This window comes from Mastigoproctus giganteus, chromosome 3 (genome assembly GCF_048544385.1).
Source record: "Mastigoproctus giganteus isolate SK-2022 chromosome 3, ASM4854438v1, whole genome shotgun sequence".
Taxonomy (NCBI): Eukaryota; Metazoa; Arthropoda; class Arachnida; order Uropygi; family Thelyphonidae; genus Mastigoproctus; species Mastigoproctus giganteus.
The window spans coordinates 107,236,545-107,251,702 of NC_143577.1; the positions used below are offsets into that span (position 1 = coordinate 107,236,545).

Here is a 15,158-nt window from a genome sequence, read left to right on the forward strand (position 1 = left end):
TCTGGGGTTGCTGTTTCCCATGTGTAGTACTTTACATTTGTCAATGTTAAACTTCATTTGCCACCTCTCGGCCCATCTGCTCAACCTTTCCAGATCCTGTTGCAGCAGCATAGTGTCAGTAGTGTCCTTGACAACCCTGCCAACCTTTGTATCGTCTGCAAACTTGGACATTAAGCCCGATATACCATCATCAATATCATTTATAAATACAGAAAACAATAATGGACCCAACACTGAGCCCTGAGGGACTCCACTAATAACATCAGTCCACGATGAGCAGTGTCCATTGATTACCACTCTCTGTCTTCTCCCCCTCAACCACCCCTTTATCCATAGCAGCAATTTGCCTCCAATGTCACACTGCTCCAATTTATGTAGCAGTCTTCCATGTGCAACAGTATCAAAAGCCTTTATAAGATTTAAATATATGATATCAAAATTACTCTTTGCATCCAGTTCCTTTGTAACCATATCATAGTATCCAATCAAGTTGGTCAGGCAAGACTTCCCCTTAACAAAACCATGCTGTGTCTGAGCTATAACTGAAGTCTTGTCTAAATGATCCTGCAGTGCTTCTTTAACCAGTGCCTCCATTAATTTTCCTGGAACAGAAGTTAAGCTCACAGGTCTATAATTACTTGTGTCAGCCTTTGATCCTCCTTTGTGAATTGGGGTCACATTTGCACATTTTCCAGTCTATGGGTACCTCCCCTGAGTCCAAGGAAGCTCTCATAATTATGGCTAAGGGTTTGCTTACTTCCTTTGCTGCCTCCTTTAATATAAATGGATAGATCCCATCCACCCCGTGTGCCTTTCTTGTGTTTATCTTCAACAGTTTTCTCCTCCACTTTACTCCCAGTTATTTCAAGATTCTGTAGCTTACTGCTAGAGTTGAATACACCTCTGGCATTCCCCTCGCTGAATAACTCCTCATGTGTGAATGTCGATGCAAAATATTCATTTAGTTTGTTAGCTACCTGAGCAGGATCATCAACAGTTGACCCATCAATATCAAGTGGACCAATCTGATTCATCCCCTTCCTTCTAGAGTTTACATAAGTAAAGAACTCTTTGCTGTTTTTCTTTGCATCCCTTGCCAAGGATTTCTCGTAATCTGCCTTCGCCTGCCTAACCTCCTTTGTAACTTGGTTGCATATCAACTTGTATCTATCATAGGCTTCTGTGTCATGTGTTAATTTGTATGTATCCCATGCATTTTTCTTCTCTGCCATATGCCTCATTAGTTCATCTGACATCCATTTTGGCCTAAACCTTGAACAATATTTCTTAGTTGGTATGTAAAGCCTAGTAGCTTCTAAGATAAGTTCTTTGAATGCTTCCCATTTTGAATTTGCTGTTGGTAACATCATCAGTTGGTCCCACTGTATAGAATTTAAATACTGTCTCAGTCCATCGTAGTCGCCTTTACGGAAGCAATAACCCTTCCCTTTACCCCTAATGGTAGTTACCTCTTTGAGTAAATCCCACTTCAGCACACTGTGATCACTGCCACCTAGTGGTTCATTTATCTGCAGATTCTTAATGCATGAAGAATCACTGCTGATAATCAAATCAAGAGTATTACTCCCTCTAGTTGCCTCCCGAACATGCTGATGTAGAAAACAATCATCCAATAAATCCACAAAAGCCCTGCTAGTGTGTGAGTAACCAGCCCCCAAAATCCAGTCAATATCTGGGAAATTAAAATCTCCCATTATAAGACACTCTGATTTACTGGCCCACTCTATTTCCCTGTACAGTTCCTTATTATACTCATCAGAGTCATTAGGCCTATAGCACACTCCTACTCTCAATTTTGATCTCCCAATGTTTATGTCACACCAAACTGACTCCACACTGCACTGTCCAGCGATGTCGACTGGCTTCACTTCCTTGGTTTTTATGTGTTTCTTAATAATAGCATAACACCTCCCCCCTTCCTATCCTGTCTATCCTTTCTGTAGACGTTGTACTCCCCAAATTGCAGTTCCGCATCCCTTATATCTGTGTGACACCACGTCTCTGATATCCCAACAATATCTGCCCAACAATGAGGAGCTAAAACAAACTCTTCTGGAATCATGTAGCAGTTAAAAGAAAAACAAACTTAATTTTTATTATGGCGGGGGGGAGTGTAGCCCCATCTGGGACTACAAATCTGTTTGTATAAAAAATACTGTAATGCCAATCAAATTACATGCAAGGTAGAAGCACACTTATACAAAAAAAAAAGAGAGACACTTCCAGATCCCCCCCCCCCCCCCAATAGTTTGTTTAGTTCAGGGGTGGCGGTGGCAAATCTGGCTAAAATACTACAATAGAACATCAATTATCTGAACTACCATCACCCCCCCCCCACCAAAAATTACAGTATCTACTTTTAATGCACTGGTTGTTATGCTGAAATATTATTCCTGCTGCTTAATGCATTTGAAGGTCCACTGTGCTAGAAACTGCAATACCGTGAGTAAGTCAGAGATATGGTTATTAAAGAGGACAAGAGATCTCACATGGTTCAAAAAAAATTGAAGATTACACATTATAAACCCTCCCAGGATTCATTATACTCTTTATAATCATATTTAAAAAAAAAAAGAAAAAGTGTTTTTTTTAGTTGAAACCATGTAAAACAATTAGGTAAATTCAAAATAAATATAATATACATTGTTTCTTCAAAATGTTTTGGTTATTATTTAAAAACCATTTCCTAATTCAATTTTTTTTTATAACACTTCATATTTCAAAACAGAATACTAATAACCTTGCTTATAATAATTTAATTGTAGGCCAAATTACACTTCATATAAACTGGGTATTCTCATACACATTTTACTTGACAAAAGCAATATAAAACACCAGTAAGACTTCTCTTGCTGCACCATTGACAACATTTTGAATTACAAAGTATAAGCCTGTTTCTTTACAGGCTTATACTTTGTAACTTTCAGAGCTATGCATGTAACACTAGTTTCATCCCTATGACTAGACTAAACAAAGTACATCACTGAGAACAACGACTCACAAGGATATGTTGATGAGAAAATTGTTAGTAATGCTGTTGCCAGATTTTTTAAACAGACAAAAGTTTCAGGAAATGGAATTCCAAACTTTTAATACCTCATTTCTGCAGTTTTCTTTGCTCATCCTGTCATTCCCTATCAATATTTCTAACTCATCTCTGAGGTGGATAAATTTTTGCCTCCAAATTGAGTTGCTCTGAAACCCAATAAATTGTATCTCAAAATTATTCAGATCAATCCACTGAAACATTTTATATATATAATAGGTTTTACACTGTCTCTGAACTTCACAAATCTTGAAGAAAAAACTGTTCAATAGTTGACTCAACCATTTTGGGATGCTCTGAATTCCATGTGCCATAGGTTCGCCACCTCTGGTTTAGTTCATCCTTCAAAAAATACCTATTTCAATTGTTTACTTTTTTCTTTGCATCCTTTGTCAAAGGACATTTCATCTGCCTTAGCTTGCCTAACCTCCTTTGTGACTTGATTGGACATTAGTTTATACCTACTGTACACTTCTGTACCACTTGATAATTTATATGCATACCATGCATTTTTCTTCTCTGCTGCGAGTCTCATTAGTTCATATCCATTTAGATATAAAGCCTTGAACAGTATCTCTTAGTTCCCCCATTCTGAATTTGTTGCTGGTAACATTATTGATTAATCTCACTGTCTATGACCATTATAGTCACATGGTTCATCAGGTTACAATTTTTGTATGTTCTACTTGTAATAACAATGAACTGTATACTGGTACCAGATCTATACAATCCAGTAATGTTCTCCACCCCCCTTAAGGCCCATTTAAAAGCTACAGATATGATCAATTTTGGGTAAAAAAAAAGCATGTCTTAAATTCAGAATAACAGTTATCACTCATTATTTTGCATATACCTTTTACACACTTTTTTAGAACCTATCTCTCATGGTAGGTATAACTTGTGTTTACTTCCTGGAGTAGATAACTAAAAAAAAAAAGAGCATTATATTTGAGTATTAGCATTAGCATTAGCATTAGTAGAGGCATTTGATGCAAGAAAGCAAGCTTATGCAGCATCAGCCAAAAAAAAAAAAAAAAGTAACATAAATAAATAAAAATAACCACTTCCACTTCACCCCTCTGTTCGTTCGAAATACCTGTCCAGCTGAGCCTTAAACTTATTTAGGCTATCAACTTCCACGACAAGGGATGGAAGTCTGTTCCACCCACCAACCACCCGCTGGCTAAAGGCAAATTTCCGCACATCTATCCTACATCTGTCTTTCCTCAATTTGAATTTATGCCCTCTCAGGTGATTTTTCTGAGCTAGAGGAAGAATCCCATCAGCATTGAGCATGCTCAAACCATTCAAGGCTTTGTACACCTCTATCAGATCACCCCGCTGGTGCCTAGTTTCCAGACACTGTAATTTGCAAAACTTAAGCCTTTCTTCGTAAGAGAACCCCTTTGTCCCATTCACCAATCTAGTTGCCCTTCTCTGTACTCGTTCCAGCAGCTCTACATCCTTCCTGAAATGAGGCCTCCAGGCCTGTATACAGTACTCTAGGTGTGGCCTGACCATTGCCTTATACAAGGGAATAATCACCTCCTTATCCCTGCTAGAAAAATTCCTATATATCATTGACAATACACCATGAGCTACTCTTGCAGCTCGTCTGCACTGCTCAGAGAACTTCATATCTGCCTGCACCACCACCCCCAGGTCCCTTTCATTCTCTACCACTGTCAGTGTAGTACCACAGAGTTGATACGTTGCTCTGGGGTTGCTGTTTCCCATATGTAGTACTTTACATTTGTCAATGTTAAACTTCATTTGCCACCTCGAAGCCCATCTGCTCAACCTTTCCAAATCCTGTTGCAGCAGCATAGTGTCAGTAGTGTCCTTGACAACCCTGCCAACCTTCGTATCGTCTGCAAACTTGGACATTAAGCCTGATATACCATCATCAATATCATTTATAAATACAGAAAACAATAAAGGCCCCAATACTGAACCCTGAGGGACTCCACTAATAACATTAGTCCACGATGAGCAGTGTCCATTGATTACCACTCTCTGTCTTCTCCCCCTCAACCACCCCTTTATCCATAGCAGCAACTTGCCTCCAATGCCACACTGCTCCAATTTGTGCAGCAGTCTTCCATGTGCAACAAAGCAGACTGATACTGAGTTATTCTGCTATCAAAATTCCATTTATCAAGTGCAATGACAACTTTGTTTTTAGCTTTACAGCACTTTATTACTTATGAACCACTTCAAGTAAGGAGCTGTCAGAAAATTTCCCTACATCTGTGATAAGTTTTGGTGTTTAAAACTGCATAACAGAACAGCATTAAGCAAGCAGAAATTTCAGTAATAAAATGGAAGGAATAGCCTTTTGATTAATGTATGGGACTTGGCTAATGTTCTTTCTTGCAGAAAACAAAAGGATGAATGTAAAGAACTAAGTAAGTAACATGGCCCTAACAGTTTACAACTTTTAATCACCATGCCATCTATAGAAATGTTATTAACAAGTTATGTTAATTCTATTTGCATAATCATATTGCATTAAGAACAAAAGAAAAGTTTCAAAACTATAGGTATTTTATAATTTTTTTTTGAAAAGATAAAGAAAAAAACTATTATAGGTGATCAATTTTAAACCCAGCTAAACTGCACTTTATGCATTAATTACTCATGTTTTTCCCATGTACTTTTTGTTTTTTTACAAGCTAATACATTTTATGTATGAGTAGTACACCGAAAATAATTTATTGTATTGAATTTTTAGTTGGAACTGTTTTGTTCATATGAAATTTATAGAAAACAAACTTTTTTTTTTTTTTTTTTTGAAAGTGGGTTTATGGACCATATTGCAAGAAATGTTTAGTGAATTTTTTTTGAGCAAATTATAAGTCCACAAAAAGTTGAAAACTATGTAAATGTTTTTAAATAAATTTTTTTTCCTTGCAGTAATACCTGTTACACATGTATTTTTTGATTCAGTTTTGCCAACTTCTGTATCCAAATTCTAAAGATTTTCTTCAATTTTTGGCTTATAGGTCCACAAATTGCAAATTTTGTCGACAGGAATTTATGGATGGGTCACTTACAGGAACGTTCTGTTGCAATAGCTCTTGATCTGATTATTAGCAGTAACTTATCATAAATTAAGAACCACAAGATGGCTACAAAGGTTACATAGTTTTTCAATGGGACCAACTGCAGATTCTAAATGGAATGCATGCAGAGAAGTAACCAAGTCTTTCATACCAACTAGGAGATACTGTTCTAGGTTTAGATTTAAATGGATGACAAATGAGACCAGTAACAGAGAAGAAAATGCATCGGATGATAATTGATATCAACCCATTATCAGTTGAGGGGAACACAGAAACATACAGTAAGTATAAATTATGAATCAAGGTTGCAAAGAGCTCTTTCCTTCTAGTGTTAATATAATCAAAGAAAGAGTGAGCCTCACTGGGATACAAACTGAATAAATATTTTGCATCTACATTAACATGCAGAGAAATATTTATGGATGGTTATATCTAAAGTATAACTATTTATATTTGGAAGGTATGTGATAACTGAGAGGAAATTGGAATAGAAATTATTGAAACTAAGGCACCCAAAGCTGATGGAATCTATCCAATTATATTAAAAGAATAAGTAAACCTTTAGCCATAATATGACAGCATCCTTAGATCCAGGGGAGGTCCCTATAGATTAAATATATATGCAAATGCCTGTCCTATCCATAAAGGGAAAAAGTTAGTAATGCAAGCTTGACTTCTGTTCTAGAGAAAAAATGAAGGGCCATCTTGAAAGTAATGCAATTACACAGCACAGGTTTGGTATGGGGGGGTTTACTTTAAAATCCCCGCAGCATTACCACCCAACAATAAAGTCAACTGATCCTTTGCCGCTTTGAAGCCTGGCATATTTTATTTTTTCTTCTTTCAGGCATTCATTTCCAAAAAAGTCCTGTTTCATCTATGTTAAAAACTTGTTGAGAAGTTTAACACCATTCTTCAATAATTTTTAGAAAGTTTCAGCTTCTCCCTGGATTTTAAATCTATCTTAGCAGCCCTTACTAGCTTTAAATGGTGAGCTTTTTTCAGATCATCATATAGGCTAATCGCTTTTCTTTTAATAATATTTAATTTAACGGAATTATGCGTTGGATATTATCTTCAATAAAATTATTTAGAAGTCTCTCCATTTCAATTATAATAGTCTGCCTAGTTGCTTGCAGTGAAACAGCTGTCTTTCCCACTGCTAAAATTAATTCTCACAGTTGAACCTGCCGGTCCTAAATTATTACACACATCCACTTGTGGTTGAATAGAATTGATTCAAAACATATTTAATTTTCAAATTCAGTCTTTTTCTTACCTTAGTAGGCCAGATGTTGTTTCTTTTTAATTCTTATCCACCATTATTCATCTTTGAAAACATAACTTTGTTGCATTAATTATGATACAATGGTCAAATAAACTGTCCGTTACGGACGATGTATAACACTGTACCGAGTGATGACTAGACTTCGGATAAATGCATATAATGCAAATATAACAAGCAATATACTTGATAATTTTTTAAAATGTTGATCTCGGAACTATGTAACAAGTCACCATAGTGCAATTAAATTAACGTGGGAAGCTTTGCTATTCATTTTCAAGCTATCGACTACATCAGATGAAACGTTTTCATTAAACATGCCAAAAATTCAATCTATACGCTGGTAAAAGAACGTTATAGTGAGAGCCTACTGTATTAATGGAACTGGATGCAAAACATTCAGCAAAGCTTTTGAGATACTGTTTCACATGAAAGACTAAACTGCAGGAGCAGTACGGCAGAGAGTGATTATTGATGGGAACTACTCTTTTGGATTAATATTATTAGTAGAATCTCACAGTGTTCAAGTGCTGGACTCTGTCATTTTCAATATTTGGTAATGATACTAATGAAGACATATCAAGTTCAGGGCGGTTCGTGAGAGAAATCAGTGTTTCATACTGAAAGGTACCACGCTCAAGGTAGCGATGAAAGAAATAGACCTGAGGGTGCTAGGACAAAGGGGTGTTCTTCTGTTGTATAAAGCAATGGTCGCCACATCTTGAGTACAGCATACAGGTCTGAAAGCTCCATTTTGAATATATGTAGAGAAAAGCAACAAGATTAGTTAGGGAAAGTAAATTTGCCAAATTCATTTACACAGTGACATTTACCTATGACTATGTTAGGAAAGCTTTTGATACTGTTGTACATGGAAGACTACTGTACAAATTGGACCAGTATGTAATTAAGAGCAAAATGCTGGGATAGTTGAGTGGTAATCAATGGACACTGCGCTTCGTGGAGTCCCCCGGCGTTCGGTCCATTGTTGTTTTCTATATTTATTAATGATACTGACAAAGGTATATCAGGCTCAAGTTGTTAATGACACTATGCTACTGCAACATGATCTAGAAACGTTGAGCAGATGGGCTGAGAGGTGGCAAGAAGTTTAACATTGACAAATGTAAAGCACTGCACATGGGTAGCAGTACCCCAGAGTAACATATCAACTGTGTGAGACTACACTCAGGATGGTAGAGAATGAAAAAGGCCTGCGAGTAATTGTGTAGACCGTCTGCAAGAGTAGCTCATGGTGTCTTGTCAATGATATGCAGAGATAAGGAGGCGATCAGGCCACACAATTTGAGTATTGTGTGGCCTCATTTTAGGAAGGATGTAGATCTGCTGGAATGAGTACAGAGAAGGGCAACAAGATTAGTGAATGGAACAAAGGGTTGCTCTTAAGAAGAAAGGCTTAAGATTTGCAAATTATAGTGTCTGGTGACTAGGCACCTGCGAGGTGATCTGATTGAGGTGTATAAGGCCTTTGAATGGGTTGAGCATGCTGAATTCTGATGGGATTCTTCCGCTTGCCCCAGATTAATCACCTGAGGGGATATAAATTCAAACTGAGGAAAGACAGTTGTAGAATAGATGTGTGGAAATTTGCTTTTAGCCAGCATGTGGTTGTTTGCTGGATGGAACAAACTTCTATCTGTCATTGTGACAGCTTAAATAAATTCAAGGCAAAATGGGAAGGTTTTTTTTTTGGCTGATGCTGTATAAGCTTGCTTTCTTGCATCATATGCCTCTACTAATGCTAATGACTGGAAAAGCAAGAAATAAGTAAGCTGTTGTTCTGGCATTAACAAAAAATATACTATTTTGGCCCTTGCATAAAATAGAAGTAAATGAAACTATTCTGTGTGAATGCAACAAACTTTATCCAAACTGTTTAGAGAACATGCCACCAAACAATTTTATATACTGGTAGAAACTGGCACCCAAATGTAACCCAAATTTCAAGGTGGGGAGGTTGGATTTTTTTGGCACAAAAGAAACTTTGGCCATATTGCACTGTCTATTGGTATTATGAAAAATAATGTTGTTTAATCATAATTTATCTGTGGCTTCAATCTTCTGGATGCAAGAGTGGCTACACAACACCTTCTTCAATGTCATACTTGGGTTTGACCAGACCTTCTCAATAAGTGGGGCAAAATTCCTGCCTTGACGTGCAACCGAAAGACAGACCATTCAACACATAATAGAGGATTGTGCCTTTCAAGCCTACAAAGGAAACTGACCGATACGGCAACTGATCACTTAAATAATTTAAATGTTTGTCTGCGATTCTATGTGTATTGTACAAGCCATACGATAAATAATGTGGCTGTGGCTGTGGGGTCTCCCTGACAATGTTTTCAACAACTTATACGACATTTCAGCCTATAAGTTGCTAATTTTAAAAATATGTAAGAAAACTATATTCCATTCAGAGGATGATGCTCCTGAAGGTGGCTCTAGTTTGTAGACCTCTTTCTGATTTATAGAGTAATGACTTTCAACCCCTTTATTATTGGTGATCTTGAGTTGGATTTGGATAATAATGCTAAGAATGAGGCCAAGCGGAACTTAGATATGACTCTTTAGAATCATAGGTGGGCTAACTCAAAGGTGAAATAACTCGTAGGTTCTTTTCCCCTCTGTTGTTGATGTTCTGCCTAATCTACAAACTATGCATTTATTAGCAGGACATGCAGTCATGTTTTATATTATTGTTATGAGTACTCAGATCTCAGAAATGAATTTTTATTTGCTAGTCCTAATCTTGCTCACCTAACTGAGGAAGATTTTCAGGCTTTTCAAAATTTTACCAAGAAATTATTCCAGAGAAGATCAGTGCTGCTTGAACTTGAGGAAAGATCAGTAGGAGGTGTATAGAAACAAAATAAACTGTGTAATGTTTAACAAAATAAACTGTGTAATTGACCTTGCAGTTAATAATCATCATGTTCCTTTGTAAACAGGATAATCTTAATGGACAACTTACGTAGTTGTGACCATACTGCTATTTTTCTTCATCTCGTGTTGACTGCATATGGACAGTGGCTCCTTGTGCCACAATTTATATTTCTGACTAGTTCTAATATGTGATGTCATTTATTGCCTGGACATGTTATATGTTCATTTCACTTTATGACATTGTAATTCATATGACTTGAATCTGTATATAGTGATTTGCCAGTTTCTGGCTAGGGGCCCGCTTTTTAATAAAAATGTAATGGTGCTGTACTAGTTCAATGAGCATTCTAGTGAGTTCTCTGTCCTTAAGCAAACCTGAACACATGTAGGACATCCTGAAATGTGCCTGGATCTTGTACCACTGAACCAACAGCTCTGGAGACGAAAAGTCACTAGACGAAGTTCCAGCAGTTTGCTCTTCTCCTGGTCTCAGTAGCACCGGTGAAAGGTGTGTAATGTGTACGAATCAGTCAGTGATCCCGGTATGATGGAAGTGAACAGTGAACTTCAAAATGGACGGAGAAGTGCTCAGGATAGCTACTCCTCTTCAAGTAGAAGTGATAGAACTTATCTTTCAGAAACAAACCAAATTAACTAATGGACCTCTGACACCTCGAATTACCGATCTTCAAGTTGATCATAATTCACCCAACCAAAAACCTCAACTTAATGGTGGATTTTATCCCAAAGTGTCACTAGATGCAGTTAGTGTGGAAGTAGATGAAAATATGTGATAGGAGCATCCAACGGACTGCGCCTAGGAAAACATGGGCCAAGCAAGTGGAAAATGACTTGAAGAGCTGATGTCTCGACCTTAACCAGGCCAGGACTGATGCCATGGATCATAAAGTATGGAAGAACATCATAGAGCAAGTCCGAAACCCTGCGGCACCTACAGCAGCATACCGGTTGCATGGCCAACCGCCTTCCCCAGCTGCCGGCTAAGGACCAAGAAGAAGAAGAAGATGAAAATATCAGGGGAAGAGTTCTTACGCTCGTTGCTAAGGGGATCGAAAAAATTGCACACTGCATTTGAATTAGAGGAGGGAGATTCTGGAACTCTTCCCATTGGCCAGAATGTATCAAGGGGCCATTGCCTACATTGGCAATGTAATTGACGGTGCTGGATTGGAGATTCATGATTAAAAAAAAAAAGAGTAGTGGAATTCCAACAGATCCAGAATAAGGTTTAATTGCATCCAGCTTAAAGGATCATAGGTTGCTGTACTGTGATGCACAACCAGGTACTGGGTAGGAGTTACTCACGCAAAGCTATTTCCAAAAAAAAGTCACAATTTTAAAGCAAATAACCAACCATCACATTATCCTTGAAAGGTACTGTGTGTGCGTGCATGCAATATCATTGAAAAGCAGAAAAGATTTTTATGAAAGCTAATTGTTCAAGCTGTCTTCCAAATTTCTGAATTAAGTTATAAATTTGTTAGTATTTAGAAATAAACCAATTACTATAGTTCTGGTAAGAAAACTAGCATTTTTATGGTTAGATCTTTATTAAACACAAGTACTGCCTTTTAACATTTCACTAACCTGTAATCACTAGCACTTCTGAAATGGCTAAACATTCACTAAAAAGGCGACTGATAATTAGTTCTGGGCAGATAACAAATCTTATTTCTTCTTGAACACAGCCTTGTCCTAAAACTCCACCTCCCACAAATTTATTTGCAAAATCTACCTGAAAATTAGAAATCACATTTAACTGTCCCCTTATAATATAAGTTTTCTACTATATTTAGCTTAAGACTATACAAACACCTCAATGGCTTTAAAAGTGTATCATTTACATTCTTTCTGTAATTTATTTGTAAGAGAAATAAAATCAATATTTCATTCCGATTGATGTGTTTGTATGTGGAAACTGTATTGTCTTGACTCTGAAATTTAATGAACAATATGGGGCTGCTTTAGACTTTCTCCGCTGATGATAGTGCTTTGACTCTGAAAACCCCGAACATGAAAAGTATCAAAACCTACAGTATGTAAAGGAGATAGGGGATGCTGAAAACACTGCTGTTTGTTTGTTATTTGGTTTTTAGGAGCATTAGCAACTAAGGCCATATTGCTCCAGATATATGCGGTGGTCACGGGCTCGAACCCCAGTCTAATCAAGAAGCATGTGCTACACACTGCTGCTCCTGCCCACGGAGGCGCCTTTCACCACTGCAAACCTGCAAAGTGGTGGTACTGCACCTGTTAATGAGAGTCACTACTATCTAGTTATTGGAGGAGTTTTTTGTGTGTCAAAGAAATATATCCTAATAGTATTGTAGTGTTCAGGGCTAATTTAAATTATGCCTTGGACTGAAGCAGCAAAGCATGTACCCTGGGGGGGGGGGGAGCTGATCTACTAAAAATTAGTAGATGGAAGATTGCATGTATACTGTATGGTTTATACACACACTTCACAGGATACACGGATGGTGCAGGATTCTGCTGAATCATTTGATCATAGGCCTATTTAGTTCCTGCATGTGCATCTTGTGCACACGGCAATGTTCTGCTCAACTTCCTCGCTAAGTGTTTTGTTAAATGAATTTGTGTCCTTAAAGAAACAGGTTGCTGATCTCAGAGGAATTAAATCAAGAGACTCAGCTGTACAACTTAATTTTGGGGCAATCCTCATGCAGCCAGATGCATTATGGGATCACTGATCACTGTTAGGGAAATTTTAGAATATGAACTGGGTATATTTGTCAGAAAGTGGGGGAAAGGGAGAGAGAAGCATAAGACATAGCAGGTCTTTAGGTTTAATAACATCAGTCTGAATTCCTCACCTTTCATTTCCTTTTTTTTTTATAACTGAATGATTGCATAATTGATTATTGATCATTTTATTATACCCATAGCAGTAAAAAATGAAAACCTGCAAAATAAATCCACAAGTTAGGGTTAGAAAGTCTCAAATTCTATCCAGACATGCCCAGGAGAAAGAACACAAGACCACCAGAAGTTGGTAGAAAGTATGCTCAATAGGATTAAGGCGGCTCCATGATGAAAAGCTGTTTTTACAATTGCATACTACAGATTGATGATCATAACTATATGCACATGAAATGACTTGGAGAGGAGAATTTATAAAAAGACCAACCACTCGAAACATGAATATCATAAGTTCAACTAAAGATTATAACAATGAATGCTTTATACCACATGGGAATTTTACAGAAAACTGCATGATGTTCATTAGGTACTATTGCAATTAAACAGTCTGAACAAACAAAGGACATAGTGTAAACTGTAATGGGGTTCCAGGAATTTTCCCCAACTTTGTGTCAAGCAATGTGATGAATACAAAACTCTGTAAAAGCCAGATTTATGTAGGTTAATGAGTGTTTGTGTAGTAAGGTATGTTAGTGTCTAACAGCACCTGGGATTTCTCCCATCTCCGTGAGTGTACATTGTATCGGGCCAGAAATTTGAAGGTGTGTTGGGGTCATGTGTAGTATATTGTGTTGTGCCCTTTGTTCTTCCTGTATATTAGCCACCAAGCCCCTAGTGGGACCAGACATTACCATACCATGGAGAGGCTGACCGGGTGTTACTGCTGAATGCAAGAGTACTCTGGCCAGTCCTGCCACCTACTTTCCTGAGATTTCAGTATGAGATGATTGCTGTTTTTTGAACAGAGCGTAGGGCTGTTTGCGGGTTGGGCAATAATTTTGATATATTTAGACCTGTGGGGTATGAGAAAGTAAGGGGGGAGGCAGAAGGCTGGAGGGGCCGACAGTGAAGATGGCTCCTGCAAACATGCTCCACAATGATGCACAGCAACAGTTTGCACCCATGGTTGTTTAACCTATTGATACTATGGTGGTGGTAGCACTTTCTGACTGGTGAATAGGCCCATTGCAAATTGAGTGAGGGCTTGGTAAGTTTCTTCATAGTTGAAGTGTAGTTTAGTTATTAGGATCCTCCTCATAGATTTTACAGCCATGGGAAAGGTGCTCCCATGTCTGATCCTCTCCACCGTGGCAGCAGGGTGAGTCTGTAATTCCAAAAGGAGTCAGATAATGTAGAGTCACGGTGAATACCAGCCAAGTGTGAGGGGGTAAGAGGCCCTGAAATCTGGGAAGAATCTTTTGGTGACAGTGCCTTTAGTTGAGTTCTGCCATCTTTCTTGCCAGGTGTTCATTAAGTCTCTTCTTCCTTTGGCCAATTAGTAGTGCAACCCATGACGAACAATCTCCAGGTCCAGGGATCCAGTGAGGACCTGGAGCACTGGATAGTTTCTAGGCATGATCTGTTTACAGCTGTATTGCTTCTTGTACCAGACTCCAGAGGCACAGGTGATAACCGGGACAAAAACTGCCTTATAGAAGAGGGAGAGCATTCTCTTCTTCAAGCCCCAGTCTTTCCTGGCAACTCTTAAGACTTGGGCAGCATACTTCCTGAGTTGATCTAGATGAGGGGTGAAGGAAAGGTTTTATCTAAGCTCTGTTTTTAGTTTGACTGCCGTTGACCTTGATTTGGGCTGGTCTTCTCAGGGGAGGTCTTCGGGTTGTTATGCTCTGCCCAAGCTTGAAGAGTAGCAATGGCCCGGTTGGCAGTTGCTTCCAGTTGGACTCTGTTATTGGCAGAAAACAGCATGATCAGGTCATGCTCTTTCACGAAATTGCCCAGGACAGACCTCTGAAGACTGGTCTGGATGCATCTATATAAGTTTTCTGGGACTTCCGGCCTCTTAGGCTAAGAGGCCTGATTTTTTGTGAACACACAAAATCCTCTAGTTTACCATCCAGCACCCTGTGGCAGC

General features: G+C 38.2%; 1 protein-coding gene across 1 annotated transcript in view; it reads right to left on the bottom strand.

Annotated features, from left to right (window-relative positions):
* Positions 1-15,158, bottom strand: part of LOC150088209 (poly(ADP-ribose) glycohydrolase-like) — a 325,145-nt gene that overhangs the window by 65,431 nt on the left and 244,556 nt on the right. Inside the window, exon 14 of the mRNA XM_090370070.1 lies at positions 11,933-12,080. Within this exon, the coding sequence (XP_090226196.1) occupies positions 11,933-12,080 (148 nt within the window). The remainder of the gene's footprint in view (positions 1-11,932; positions 12,081-15,158) is intronic.